At 37.2% G+C, this 15,800-nt stretch overlaps 1 protein-coding gene across 1 annotated transcript; it reads right to left on the reverse strand.

The window, feature by feature from the left end:
- Positions 1–2,860: 2,860 nt before the first annotated feature.
- Positions 2,861–6,778, reverse strand: LOC140803257 (uncharacterized). The gene is made up of 9 exons (XM_073159042.1): positions 6,218–6,778; positions 5,795–5,878; positions 5,595–5,664; positions 5,114–5,196; positions 4,771–4,850; positions 4,322–4,420; positions 4,131–4,236; positions 3,197–3,286; positions 2,861–3,083 (listed from the first exon to the last, which is right to left on the reverse strand). Exons 1-9 carry the CDS (start codon positions 6,635–6,637, stop codon positions 3,045–3,047), a joined length of 1,071 nt encoding a protein of 356 aa, XP_073015143.1. The 5' UTR covers positions 6,638–6,778; the 3' UTR covers positions 2,861–3,044.
- Between the last annotated feature and the right edge of the window lie 9,022 nt (positions 6,779–15,800).

A 15,800-nucleotide genomic window follows, 5' to 3' on the forward strand; every position in this document is an offset into this window, starting at 1 on the left:
AAAAAAAATTACATGGTATGTATCATCATTGTTACATCTGGATCCAAGAACACAACAATGTGAAAAAGATGTACAACAAATTGTGCACTTGCAAAGAATAGCAAATCAAATACCAGATACATTTACAGATGCAAAAGGGGTAACTAAATCATATATACATGCTGTAAATGCTCCTGCTCGAATTGAAATTCCAAAGAAACAAATTGAACAAATTCACGATGTCGTAAAACGCCTGAAGCGTGGAAGGCCTGTCGGTTCCAAGGATAAAAATCATCGAAAAAGAAAATTAATAGAGAAACACGATGATCACAAAATAGATAATGATGTTCCTGAAGAAACACATGATGATCACAAAATAGAGAATGGTGTTCCTGAAGAAATATATGATGATGAAAATGTTCTGTCAGAACCAAAAACTGACGAGAATCATGAAATCTCTATCAATTATATTCATACTGGAAAAATATGGAACCGAAAAGATATAGAAGAAATCGATGATATATTTTCTTATAATGTGGCAATCGACATCATAAATGATAATGAAGATCATGAACCAAAATCTTTTGGGGAATGTAAAAATCGACAGGATTGCATAGAATGGAAAGAAGCCATCCAGGTTGAATTGGATTCGCTAAATAAACGTAATGTTTTTGGACCTATAGTCCTTACACCTGAAGGTGTAAAACCTGTTGGATACAAATGGGTTTTTATTCGAAAGCGAAATGAGAAAAATGAAATAGTAAGATATAAAGCTCGACTTGTTGCACAAGGTTTTTCTCAAAGACCTGGAATTGATTATGAAGAAACGTATTCTCCCGTGATGGATGCAATTACGTTTTGGTATTTGATTAGCTTGGCGGTATCTGAAAATTTAGAAATGCGTCTTATGGATGTTGTTACAGCTTACTTATATGGATCACTTGATAGTAATATATATATGAAAATCCCTGAAGGATTTAAGATGCCTGAAGCACAAAGTTCAAAACCCAGAGAATGCTATTCTGTGAAATAACAAAGATCATTATATGGGTTGAAGCAATCCGATCGAATGTGGTATAATCGACTAAGTAATAACTTGATGAAAAAGTGATATGTAAATAATTCAATATGCCCTTGTGTTTTCATTAAGAAAACAATATCCGGATGCGTAATTATTGTTGTATATGTTGATGATTTAAACATCATTGGAACGAATAAGGAAATTCAAGAAGTTGTGTCATACTTGAAGGAAGAATTTGAAACGAAGGATCTTGGAAAAACCAAGTATTGTTTGGGGTTACAAATTGAACAAAAGGAATGTGGGATATTTGTTCATCAGACAAATTATACAGAAAAGATCCTTAAACGTTTTAATATGGATAAATCAAATCCTTTAAGTACTCCAATGGTTGTTAGATCATTAAACATAGAAAAGAATCTATTCCGTCCATGTGAAGATGAAGAAGATATTCTTGGTCCAGAAGTACCATATCTAAGTGATATCGGTGCTTTTATGTATCTTAAAAATTGTACAAGGCCTGATATATCTTTTGCCGTAAATTTATTGACAAGATTTAGCACATATCCAACAAAGAGACACTGGAACGGAATTAAACATATATTCCGTTATCTACTAGGAACCACAGACTTGGGACTTTTATATTCAAAAGATGCTAATCTAACTATAATTGGTTATGTCGATGCTGGATACTTATCTGATCTACACAAGGCACGTTCCCAAACTGGATATGTATTTACTCGTGAAGGCACTGCAATTTCTTGACGTTCACAGAAACAAACGCTCGTAACAACTTCATCAAATCATGCCGAGATTATTGCACTACATGAAGCAAGTCGTGAATGTGTGTGGTTAAAATCAATGACCCAACATATCCAAATCTCATGCGGATTATCATTCGACGAGAAACATGTGATACTATATGAAGATAATGCTGCATGTGTTGCTCAAATGAAAGAAGGATACATAAAAAGCGACAGAACTAAATATATTCCTCCTAAGTTCTTCGCATTCACCAAGGAGCTTGAGAAGAATAAATGTATTGATGTTCGTCATATTCAATCAAGCGAAAACTCATCAGATCTCTTCACAAAGGCACTTCCTACGAAAATATTCAGAAAGCACATATATAATATTGAGATGCACAATCTATGAAATTTGTGAAGAATTGTTCGTGTCAACATGAGGGGTAGTTTACGTGACTACACTCTTTTTCCCTTACTATGGTTTTTATCCCAATGAGTTTTTCTTAGTAAGGTTTTTAACGAGACAGTATAAAAACACGTAATGAAGACAATCATTATGATCATCATCACAAGAGGGAGTGTTGAAAAATATATTTAAAATGTGTGTATTGAATATTTGAATGTTGAAAATAAGAGTTGTAAATATTGAAAATTAGTGTGTGATGATGAAATTGTTTTTGGATTGTTTTCCAAAGAAATCCTATAAATAAGTCTCTATTTGTAAAGATTTGATACAATTGAGTAAAGAGAAAAATATTACAAAGTGTGTAGTTTGATAAATTTTGAGAGTTTGAGATTTTTACTTTTTACTATAAATTTTTTTTTTTTACAACAGAATGAATTTAATGAAACGTGCCAAAAGCACAAGGATAAGTTATTAAAGTGCCTTTTTGTTTATGTTAAAGTAATATATTTATATCAAAGGACAAGCCGTCATTTGCTTATTGGTTTGCCATTCAATAGCAACTTTTTCACAGCTAAGACTCAAGCCCGCAGTTTTTGATAAATTCAACAAAGATGGCAAACTTTTTCTTTAGACTTTCAGCAGTCTGCCTGCGTTTAATTTACTTTTTTGGAAACATTTTGACATTATCTTGCATACAATAGTGATTCCGAATATTAGCAAAGAGAGAAAATAAATGCGACTCAAAATTCGAGCTTTGCGCAACGCAGAGAGCTCTACAATTGTTGCTATTACTTTTACACTACCAATGGCTTCAGTCGATGGGGGAGAAACTATATCTAAAGGTCTGTTAAATAGAAAAGTCACATGCAATTGGTAGTGATTTCGGAAAATGAAGTTACAAGAAAAATCGTCTGCGGCTTGTATCCATCTCGGGCTGCCATCGGTAACACATGAAAAACAAATATAAGCAACCAGGGATCGTGCATATCCAAGGAAAACACAAAGAGTAGCTTCTGATGCTAAGAATTTTAGCAATTTGGAAAGTACCTTGTGAACCCATTCATATTCACCGTCTTTAGTAACGAAGGTTCCATGCTGAAGACTAGTTAGTTTCAGAGTGAAACGAGGACCGCATTCCTAAAAGTGTGAAATTAGAGGAATAAACAGATTAATAATTGTTTGTCATCATCCAGTTCGTAAGCACATACAAAAGACGAGCACATAGATTAAGCATATTATATATATATATATATATATATATATAAAACGTTTAAACTGCTAACAAATACAAGACTGACGAATAATCAGTGGATAAATTGAAATTTCGTTTGGAATGAAACAACAGCTGAAAAGTGCTGATGAACAACTTCTCCGAATTATGCACAGCACACAAGTCAACTGGTACATTGTTTCAATATACCAACTCACGATAAACATGGGACGTCGAACAATGAGTTCTTAAAAAGACCAAGATTTTATACCATAAACAATTTAACCGTACACTCCTCCATTTTAAAATTCACTCCCTCGGCATATATTTTTTTCAATCTGAGTACCGATGGAAAACAATTAGTGATTTATGTACAGGGGTTGCATTATTTTTCCTCTTAAATTTTATGACTTTTTCTAATCATGACAAAACTGCACAAAGATGTTATATGCTGAATAGTATACGCTAGATTGCTGAAACATATGAAATTTGATAATTGCCACAATATCCAATATTGTGAATTCATGATTATAAAAGGTGTTGTATGTTCCAACAAAATGCTCCTTTGATAAATTAGATAATTGCTATTACATGGAATAATGTGGTATAATCGATATTGAACAGCTGAAGTAACTTGAGGGCAGTTAATCTTAGTATCATATAAATCAATAATAGCCAAAAATAGAGGATAAGAGATCAGAACAAGAACACCGCTAATAGACATGTAATAGACTTATGTTTTGACACCAGCCAGAGATCAGAAGCATAAACCTGAAGCCGGGCAATAGCTTTTTTCTGGGCGTTTGATTCCTCGTTGTCTTTGCTATTTTTACTTTTTGATTCCAACTGTTTGCTTTCTTTGGTTTCAAATATGTAACTTTCAAACAGAACAACGAATTAGTTCAGATAAGGTCATAATCCGGTGATGTGAAAATGGAACATACATGGAGAATCTTACGTACCGGTGATGACGGAAGAATATAAAATCACGTTGATTGTGGAAGGTAACAACTCTCCGACCACGAATATTAGGTTCTTGTGGAAATAAAGATTGTATTAACCTAATGAGAAAAGCATTATTAACCAAAACCACCTGCCAATGCCAAACAGTCCAGAAGAGGACAGAAAGAAAGGAAAAAAGACGGTTCTATTAGGAAGATTGAGCCAACTTCAAAACACCTTCAACATAAACTAAGGCTAGCTTAATGAGATCTTATAAACACCGACTTTTTAAATCCGTTAACATCATATCATGACAAATTTAGAACATATTTCAAATCAAGAATTAACCCTAAACAGAAACTCTGTAACAAGAAAAAACAATATCATAGAGCTTGTGCTTTAGCCCTACAACTTAACTTTCAGGACTCAGTTACTTTCAATTATCATAAGCAGCAGTAAAAAGAATTACCTGCCCACACGATACCCCAAGCGTGTTGTGAAGTTAGTCAAAACTAACTCAGGCTTATGGCTGGTTGGGTTGCCATGATTCTGCAGTAATGGAAAGACAGACAGTTAATAGCGCATAATATCTAGCATACCAGATAATCCAAGGACTATCAAAGCAAGATAAAACCTTGTTTCCAGCATGACAGACAACCGATAACCATGTTGAGTGCGTCAAATGACCAAAAAATAATAATGAAAGGGTCGAGATTTGGTGAAATAAATTCCACTTAATGTTACGTCACTTTCTTGAGGTTTCAAATAAAGACAGATACATTATGAGAATAACTGAATGAAAATAATCAAACCTTAAGATCTTTGTGCAAAACAAGATTTGAAAGTTTGAAGTGGGCGGTAGGACCATCAGGCAACCCAATTATTAAAACAGCATCTGCAGCAACTCACAAGAATTAAGAGTCAATTTTCTACAATGAATCATAAAAGCAACCTGACATATCCTTAAAAGGCTTTAAAGACCCTCCACTCCCCTCTCAATTTCACAGCAATCAAACAGTCGAGAGATTTGCTTACAAACAAGCTAAATTAGCGTCTGAATAAGATAATTCCTAATCAGCTAAATATATTAAAACCAATAGCATGTTCTGTAATTTTTAAAGTCCAGAAAATAATTCCCAAATCTGCATTAGTCCCACATATAACTTAAAACCCACAACATAAAATTACATTTATTAAGAAAGAATTGTTAAATCGACAAACACTATCAGGTTTATTAAGAAAGAATTGTTAAAGCCACAAAGTCTATCAGGTTAGGCATAGAGTAAAAATGACCAGGTTCTCGGCGGCTTGTGTGGATGACCATGACTGAAGTGAAATCCCTATTTCTTGCATACTCAACAATCTGCAGGAGTGATGGCAATTTATAGAACAAAAAAAATCGTGTCCCATGGACCAACAATCATACAAGTTAACAAAGGATCATCATTTTAAAGCAGGGTGGGGGGTTGAGAGAAGGAGGTTGAAAACTTAACCTTTTTCAAGTTATAAGTTCCTCGTTTGTAGTAACGAGAATTGGGGATTATAGAAAGAAGATCCGATGCTAAACCAGGTCCCCTCTGCATTATAAATAATCAATCAGAAATTGAACAGAGCACAAGACTGAAGACACTCATCGATGCAGAATGAATGAAATCTAAGTAAAACTCACTGCAGAACACAAATCGGGTAGGCCAGACCCACCACCCACAAAAAATAAAAATAATCACCTCAGCGCCTCCTGCCCCGCAATTATATACCAAGATCCTCCCCCACACAATGAAATTGGTTGAGTTATCTCCCAACAAAAACATGTTTAATACTTTAATGTTCCTAAAAAGTATGTTATGCATCCAAAAACATCAAACCAGCCCCCATCAAACTAATAATGTCTCCATCCTAAATGACGAAACACTTACAGTCGAATTGAAGCGGCATGTCGTTATCAAGACCTTTGGAATCCGTTCTTGCTTCAAAATATCATTAAATTCATCAGCATCATTGCCAGCAAAGAGCTCATCATCATCGGGCTTGCATATTGTCTCATCCAGTTCACGTGTGTTCTCTATTGTGCGAGGGGTTTTCTTAGGCGGAGGTTCCTCACCAAGCTCCAGAGCCCTCCTCTCAGCTGCTTCACGAGCCTTTACCTTCTTCCGTTTGTCCACCTTCTTCTGTTGCTTCAATTTTGCATGAATGGCTGACCTCTTCTCCTTGTTCTTGATCATCGATGGGCGCAAGGCCTCCTTTTCCTGCTCCATCTTCTTGGTTTTCCTTTCTTCTATTCCCTCTCCCCCACTTTCACTACCATCCTCGCCACTCTTCTTCCGCTTCCCCGCCATATAACTAACCAACTAGGGTTTACTGGCGGCCGGTGATTCGTATCTGCCTTTCGGGTGGAGAAACCCCCGCCTTCACCTCTCTCTCAAGTCTGATTTGCGCAGTTGTGTGTGTGTGTTGAAACTGTATAATTGGAAAATTTCAGAACACGCTTTAGCGTTTTCAATGTCTAATTGTAGGGTTTTTCTCTAAAATAAATACTATGAAAACAAAAATCGCCAGAAAAACTAATGCGACTCTAACTATATTTGTTCACATCAATTTTAGTTAAAATCCATTGCAGAGTTTTTTACTAAAAAATTTACAATGTTATCCTTAATCAATCTTGCAGATTCCTCAAAAGTCTCATCAATTTCTAAAATAAATTATCTAAAACTTTAACAATCTAAGATATTATAGTTATATTTGTCAATTTTTTTAATATAGAACAATATACAAAAAATTTAAAACATATTAGTTATTCATTTTAAAAAATTATTATTATGTTCCATTTCTCATTTTGGATAAAAGAAAATGTCACGCCCTAGGGACCAAGGCGTAAATGACATCCGACATTGTTATACAACAATAAGCCTTGTAACCAAAACCAGTCTTTTTCATATAGAAATATGGTCTTTTATAATGACAATGGAATACAAAAATTACATCAGTAGTTTGCGGAAGCGAAAGAAAATCGAAAATAATACTAAGAATAACAAATTCTTGATCTTCAATGTTTTGATGCTATCACCAGCCCTAGAACGTTTCTTGCTCTGCATCATTAAGTTGTTCCTTAGTCTTATCTCGGAAGAGATGTAAGGGAGTGAGCGTTTTGAGAAAACACTCAACAAGTGGAGGTCGATCGATTACCACAAATATATATAAAATATATTTAAAATATATATTCTAAACAAATTTTCAAAACTTATTATATCGATTTATCTTATCAGAACGTCCACAGAATCATAATCGAAATGTTGAAGAGAGCTTATCAGAACAAATCAGAATAGATCAAATCAGAAAAAACGAAACATTGTTATTCATCTCGTTATCCATGGTCAAATTGCCCTTCATATGTTAATCATCTAAGTGGTGATACCAGAACACAATTTTATAATTACTAATGAGACCAGACATAGTTTACAATCTTCATTCCATATCCAACTTGAATTATAACAGTGTGTTCGGATCGGTTGATAGGTTGAAATGTGTTTAGAAGATGGGTTGAATAAACACCCACGATTTTAACGTCTTTTCGAATGAAGTGTCAGTTTTGTGACAAACTAAGAATCTTGTCAGTCAATGACAATCAGTTTAACTGATAACAGTTGCGGAAATGAACTGATTGAAAGATAGAATAAATAACAAAAATAATAACACAAACATTTATGGATGTTCGGAGATTTGAATAACTCCTACGTCACCCCTTCTATCACAAGGATAAGATATGCACTAAAAGACTTTGATCGATACAAAGATTGTACAGACCCACTTCAGTTTGTACTTAACACTGACAAAACCGAAACTCTTAGTTTACTAAATATCTCTCAGTTTTTCGACTGAACTTAGCACAACTGATCTAGTTAAGATCAAAATAAACAATACAACAATTTGTGCTTCTAAGCTCGAAAGATAGACTCAAATGCTACATATAAATCAAATAAGTGTGAGCTTTTTGATTCTTGAGTAAGAGCTACAAATTTAGCAGAGTAGCAACAAGCTTGTGAGAATAGATAGATCGATATGTTTCTGTAGCTGCTCCTCTCACCTATTTACAAGCTTCTCTTCAACAGTAACATTAAATATAATTTGAATCTTTATATCCATTGATTGCCACGTCAACATTCTTCTGACAATCGTACATTTTAGCTCTGAAAATGCGGCGTTTCACTACTAGTTTGTAATGCCCGGTTACTCGTACAAATGATAATAATGCGTTTATGTCGTTTACTATGTAGTTATTTAGATGATTAGATTTCATGTGATGATTGAGTTATCAATATTGAGATTCAACATGACTTTTATATTGTCTATGGTGTATTGAGAATGAATATGTGTTAAAATAGTGGTAGTAAGAGGTGTAAGTAGAAGTAGTGCAATGAAAGTTGGTATAGGATTGCAGGAAATGAGACGAAATTGTGGTAGTTGTTACGAGTTTTAGCATAATGGTTTGAATATTGATCCAAATTGTGTGAGGCCTTAACCATTAGAAAGCCAAGATATAATGCTACAACTTTCTTATTTTGAGTTTTGTCCAAATCATTGTGGAAGACAAGCCAAAAGCGCCCCGAAGTGAGTTGTGTGTATCGTCACTCCTATAATGACACATGTTGGGAGAATGGGCATAACTTTTTACTCAGACCTCAAATGACATGAAACCAATGGGAGATTCAAGCCAAGACATAGAGCTACAACTTCCTAGTTTACCATTTTTTCAGATTATGAACGGAAGAGACGTTCCCGGAGCGATCTTTGATGAAGTAGCGCACAGAAGCAGAACAAGTGGCGCATGAGCGGTAAGATTTTACCGCCTGAGCGCTGGTACTTTACAAGCTCACCAATTTTACAGAACATGTGGCGCCCGAGCGGTATAATATGACCGCCCGAGCGCCAGTGCACCAAAGTTTTACATTTTGGACAGAACATTCCGCGCTCGAGCGGTAGAAAACTACCGCCCGAGCGCCGCCTTCCATACAAAAAGATAAGTTTGGAATTTCTGAGCCATTGTATCAGTTCTTTCCCCTTTCCTTCACAGCAAGACACGAAAGAAAAACTTAGAATCTTCCTCCAAAGCTCTCTTTCTTCATTTCCTTCATTGTTTTGAAGTGAGAACTTAGTTCTCCATCACAAGAACTTCATAAAGGTGTAAGTTTTCTTCTCTTTTAGTTATGGTACATGTAGGTGACAATAAAGGAATAATTTTCATTTAGTTTATGCAATAGTGACTGAATTATTGGTATATTTGACAGTATAGGAGCGAGAAACATCGTCTCAAACAAGTATTCGTACGATTGGTGTGGGGACCCGGACGCTAATCAAGTTCTTAATCATCATTGGGACTAATTAATCAATTAGTAAAACAGGGTCTAATTTTTTTTTTCTTTTTAAAATGCGGAACGTAGTGAAATCAACTAGTATACAACTCAGTATAAAATAAAGTACATGTCCTGTACCGTCTACAAATCAGTAAAACTAAGGTTCAACATCTAAATATCAAGTGTCAAAACCCTATATACATCCAAGTCCGAAGTTTCCACTCTATCACGATCTCTCCTCATCTCCTGGACCCTGATCATGTCCCACCTGTTGTCATGTACACATACAGACAAGACAACAGCCGAATAATTCCGGTGAGAATATAATCCCAGTATAAATCAACGAAACATACAATCATATAACAAATATAAAGCATGTAATCAGGTAACAGATATATGTATCAAACTCTGAAACATAAACAATCATAGACTGTCGACATATACGTGACTCCACGTTTCAGACTAGACTCAATCCTAGTCTAAGGATCCCGATTTCCAAATGTGGTATTCCTATATCGAATTCCGTAATAGAAGGAACTCTGTTCCTATTACTCGATATAACCAGATATGGTATTCCTATATCGAATTCCGTAATAGAATAATTCCAATCCTATTACTCGATATAACCAAACATCCGGTGTCCTGACCTAACCGTCATGGATTGTAGCTCTATCGCTAATATCCTTATCTTGAGACATCGTGCAATGTGCCCGTGGCGATCCCGCCACTATCAGGCACTTCCGTCCCAAGATTTCTATACTATCTTGTGACATCGTGCAATGTTCCCGTGGCGATCCCACCACTATCAGGAACTTCTGTCACAAGATTACTCATCTACTACCTGTTATCTATAATTCAAGAGAACAAGTACATCAAGAAAGAGCTCTCAGTAACAACTAGGGTCCTTAGAGAGAGAAACTCTCCCTTCTCACTAAAATGAAAAGGCGCGACTCGCTTGTTTGTTCTTGGCTCTTCGTTGTTCTTCGTTGATTCATCCTGCTCAAGTGTCTGTGATTTCTTCAGGTTTATTACATCATTCCCAGGTTTCTATAATCGTTTGCGGCTACTATTTTGCGAATCAAGATCAGTTCTAGGGTTCTTCGCGATTTCTGGTTTTGCGATTTCTTGCTGATTGATTTTGCTTTTGCTTTCTGTTACTGCTGTCGTCGTTTGCTTGTTCTCCGTTGGTTGTGGTTCTTACTGCCATCTAAGTGTTCGATATATTGCCGCAATGAGTAATAGCAGCAACAACTCAGATGGGAAAATTCCGCAGCAGTTGGGCGATGCTTCGAATAATGGTTTGAATAACAATCAGCAGTTAAATTATATGATTGGCCCTAATGTAGGGGGTATGGATATTCCAGCCGATAATTCCAAAGCTTCGGGGGAATCTATCCCTGCTTCTATGCATGCTCGTCCTGATATTTCTGATATACCACACAAGAAGGCTAAAGTTTCATATGCTAGCTTGTTCAAGAACAATAGGATGGCAAAGGCAGATTATAAGCTTGAATTGGTAGAAACTGGGAAGGACAAACTCAAGTTTGGGCTATCTGACATTGATTCGATTGAGGATACCTATGGGATTTGTCTTCTCGGCTATGTGATTAGTGGAAAACCTCCTACTGCTGCTTTATTTGACTTGGTTCGAAGATGGGGTCCGGATGTTAAGTTTCAAACGCATGAGAGTGGATGGATTATTTTCACCTTCCCAAACCGTGAAACAAAGGATAAGGTGATGGGTGGTGGCACCTACATGGTCTTTGGCTTCCACCTCTTTCTTAAGGAGATGCCGAATTGTTTCAGATTCAGAGAGGAGGACATGAATTCCATCCCATCTTGGGTGCAGATTCATGGCTTACCTCCAGATTGTTGGAATTTCAATATCCTAAGTAAAGTGTCTTCTCGTCTAGGTACCCCTATTCATATGGACATGCTTACGTTTCAGCGAAAGAGGGTAAAATATGCAAGAGTCCTAATTGAAATTGAAGCTTCTAAGACGAAAATTTCTGATATGACTATTGAGTTGCCGATCGGGGATGTGGTGATCACTTTTGAGTATGAACAGGACCTGAAATATTGCACTAATTGCCGCAAGGTAGGTCATCTTGTGGATGCTTGTGTGCATGTGTATCATCGCAATATGAAAGCTTCGAAGGGTGATAATGAAAAAAACAACAAAAGGGCAAGATCTAAGAGTGCTTCTATGCGTAATGGCCCTTCTCGGGGGAGATCACAGTATCGAAAATCATCGAAAGCGGGGCCTTCTCGTATGCCTTCTACTGTTCCGATCAAAATGAATGGGAAATCTGTTGCAAAATCTCCTGTAATGGCTGCTAGTTCTTCGATGCATTCTGATGATTTACCTCCTTCGATTGAGGTTACACTTCCACAGCAATGTAGCCCTATGGATAAAGGTAAAAGTCCGGTACTTAGTGAGAATTTGGAAACACCGAATCAGTCACATACACAACCTTCTGTAGAGGAGCTCAAGAATGTGGCTACCAAGAAGAATAACAAGAAAAATAAGAAAAAGAATAAATCAGTGGCTGCGAATTCTGGTACTAACAAGGACATGATAGAATTCTTTCAAGTTATGGTGGAAGATAACCCATGCGACACAGAACATGAGGTTATGAATACTACTCGCAAATCGCCTAGGTTAATTGGACTTGAAGAAAAGGGGCGGCAACCCGGAATTGCCTCCGGGTCTCAATGAAGCTGGCCTGCTGGAATGTTAGAGGTTTCCATAAACCTCTAAAACAAAAGAGTGCTCAATCTATTATGGGTGCTCGCAAGCTTGACGTTTTTGGTATTCTGGAATCAAAATTTGATGATAAGGCTTTAAAAAGCATGCTGCGTGTTCGTTTTCTAGGTATGAATGCTATTAACAACTTTCATCTTAGCTCAAAGGGAAGGATTTTCGTGCTTTGGAATCCTTCCTCGGTTGATCTCGATGTTATTTGTATGAGTGATCAATTTATTCATGTCAGATTAAAGTGCCTTAAGACAAATATTAGCTTCTTTGCTACCTTTGTTTATGGGTTCAATACTATCTGTCAAAGAAGATTGTTATGGAAAGATTTAATTGATGTTGGTATTAACTGTCAATCTCCTTGGACAGTTTTGGGGGATTTTAATAATGTGTTGTCCCAAGATGAGAAGATTGGTGGTCTGAAGGTTAAGAATTATGAGATCAAAGACTTCGCTGAATGTGTTAATTCGCTGGACCTTACTGATTTGCCGTATATTGGTTGTTTGTATACTTGGATGAGCCCTCAGGTATGAAGTAAGTTGGACCGAGTGTTGGTCAATAATTTCTGGCTAACATCAAATTTTTGTGCTATGACCGAGTTTGTGGCTCCTGATTGTGTCTCAGACCATACCCTGTCTATTGTTGATTTTCTTGATACAACAGCGCCTAAGAAAAAGCCTTTCAAGTTCTACAACATGTGGGCTTTGAGTGAGAGCTTCGAACCACTTGTGTCTAGTAAGTGGATGTGTAGAAGCGATGGAACAGCTCAATTCCGTCTGAAGCAGATGTTCAAGTGTTTAAAGAAGCCTCTATTATTGCTTAACCGTAATCAGTTTAACCACATCTCATGTCGTGCTTCTAAAGCAAAGCGTGAGCTTGTGGCTATGCAGGAATCTATTCTTACTGATGGGGTTTCTTGTGTCGGCTACAAAGATGTCAAAAGGAAAGCAGAAATTTTATTGGAAGCTGAAAGATTATTCTTGGCTCAAAAGGTTAAAATCAAGTACACATTAGAAGGAGATCGGTGTACGAAGTTCTTTCATAATCTTGTTAAGAGAAATACAAAGAGGCATTCGATTATGGCTCTTAAAAATTCTGATGGGTGTACTCTCACGGCCGTGGATGATATTGCAAATGAGTTCATTGTTTTTTACAAAAATCTGTTGGGTACGCATGTTAATACGGAGCATGTTGACAGTATCTTAATTGGCGATGGGCCGTGTGTCACTCCGAATTTGTGGAATGATCTCACGGCTCCTCCTACTCGAGCTGAAGTTGATGATGCTTTGTTTGACATTGATAATGACAAAGCTCCGGGTTCTGATGGGTTTGGTGCCTACTTCTTCAAAGCGTCTTGGCATATTATTGGCACAGATGTCACTAATGCGGTGTTTGAGTTTTTCAGAAATGGCCGTTTGTTGAAACAATGGAATCACTCCATTATCTCACTTATTCCAAAGAAAGCGGCTGCTTCGAATGTCAATGATTGTAGACCAATTTCTTGTTGCACAGTTTTCTATAAGATCATCTCCAAAATGCTAGTAAAAAGATTGCGAAGTGTTGTGGGGCTTCTGATTGATGGCGCCCAAGTGGAGTTTATTGAGGGCCGATCAATTGTTGACAATATTCACTTGGCTCAAGAGCTACTCAGGAAATATGCTAGAAAGCGTGGGTCTCCTAGATGCATGCTGAAAATTGACTTACAGAAGGCGTATGACTCAGTTGCTTGGAGTTTCCTTCGCAAAGTACTTATTGGTTTCAAGTTTCCTCGTGTATTTGTGCAGTGGATCATGGAATGCGTTTCTACGACATCGTACTCGATTGTTATCAATGGGCAGTTTCATGGCCACTTCGACGGCCGTAGAGGTCTTCGTCAAGGTGATCCGCTTTCTCCTTATTTATTCACCTTATGTATTGAAGTGTTATCTCGTGCGTTAAAGAATATGTCTCGTGATTCTAGATTCGGGTTTCATCCCAAGTGTGGACATTTGGGTATTACTCATTTAGCGTATGCCGATGACTTATTGCTATTATCAAAAGGTGATGCTTGTAGTGTTTCTATGCTCATGAATTGTTTGAATACATTTGGGGATATGGCGGGCCTTAGAGTTAACTTGTTGAAATCTAATGCATACATTGCAAGTGTCTCTGATTCAGTTAGACAGGATATTCTGGACATCACGGGGTTCACTTTTGGGGATCTACCCTTTCGATACTTGGGAGTACCACTTGCGGCAAAGCAGCTTTATGCTGCCGATTTTAGCATTTTGGTTGATGCAATCTCAGGTAAGATAAATTCATGGCCTCGTCAGTCACTTTCTCATGCGGGGAAACTGGAACTTATCAGGTCGGTTATTCAGGGGGTTGAGTGTTATTGGCTTTCTATTCTACCTATTCCGAATTGCGTGATTGACAGTATCTATGCAATGTGTCGGAGCTTTGTCTGGCCTACAAAACACCCGCCTATCGCTTGGAGCTCTCTTTGTAAACCAATTGAGGCAGGTGGGTTTGGGTTGAAGAATCTCAAGGCTTGGAACAAAGCTTTGCTTGCAAAAACTTTATGGAATATTCACATCAAGAAAGATTGTCTTTGGATCAAGTGGGTCGCTCATGTGTATGGACACGCTACAGATGTTTGGAGTTGGATGTGGTCTAAAGACCATTCACCACTCATCAAACATATTTTAGCTATTCCTGATGAGATTATTGCTGCACACGGCTCCGAGGGTGCTGCGGTTGTCATTTTGAGCAAGTGGTTCGGCCAGTCTTCGGGTTTGAATCCAGCTTACGATTTCTTCGTTGGTCGATGGGCATGTTGGCCGTGGAAACCTCTATTGTCAAAACAGTGCATTCTACCCAAGCACAGATTTATTTTATGGTTGTTTGCGCATAGGAAACTGCTGACTAGGGACAGGTTGGGTTACCTAATTGATAAATCTTGTGTTCTATGCAAAGCTACTGATAAATCTGTCAATCATCTGTTTTTTGGATGTGCATTTTCGTCGAAGATCTGGATTCCTATTAGAGAATGGCTTGGCATGCGAAAGTTGATGGGTTCTCCGAATGCAATTCTCTCGGCTTTCAGAGGAGTGTACCGGGGAAGCTCAAGCTTGAATAAATTAAGGTGTGTGGCGTTGGCGGCGACAGTTTATCACATATGGAACATCAGAAACAGAATCATCTTCGAGAATGATGTGCCGAATGTCGATGGGATAATTGCGCAGATTAAGATTCATGTTCTAAGAAGTTTACCAAACTCCATGCATTTATTGGCGCTACCTGATTGATTTGGTTGTATTTTCATTTAGCTGTTGAGATAATTAGATACTTGCAGGTTGATTAGAATCTGCCTCTTTTGTGATTATTCTGATTCCCCTGGGCATACCCAGTGTATTT

The sequence above is a fragment of the Primulina eburnea genome, chromosome 10 (genome assembly GCF_022965805.1).
Source record: "Primulina eburnea isolate SZY01 chromosome 10, ASM2296580v1, whole genome shotgun sequence".
NCBI classification, from domain to species: Eukaryota; Viridiplantae; Streptophyta; class Magnoliopsida; order Lamiales; family Gesneriaceae; genus Primulina; species Primulina eburnea.

Excerpts from the sequence above, each read along its gene's own strand:
- LOC140803257 (XM_073159042.1), bottom strand. The coding sequence starts at position 6,637 with ATGGCGGGGAAGCGGAAGAAGAGTGGCGAGGATGGTAGTGAAAGTGGG. Across the intron at positions 5,665-5,794 it reads GAACTTATAACTTGAAAAAG|ATTGTTGAGTATGCAAGAAA; the intron begins GTTAAGTTTTCA and ends TCACTCCTGCAG. Across the intron at positions 4,237-4,321 it reads ATATTCTTCCGTCATCACCG|TTACATATTTGAAACCAAAG; the intron begins GTACGTAAGATT and ends TCTGTTTGAAAG.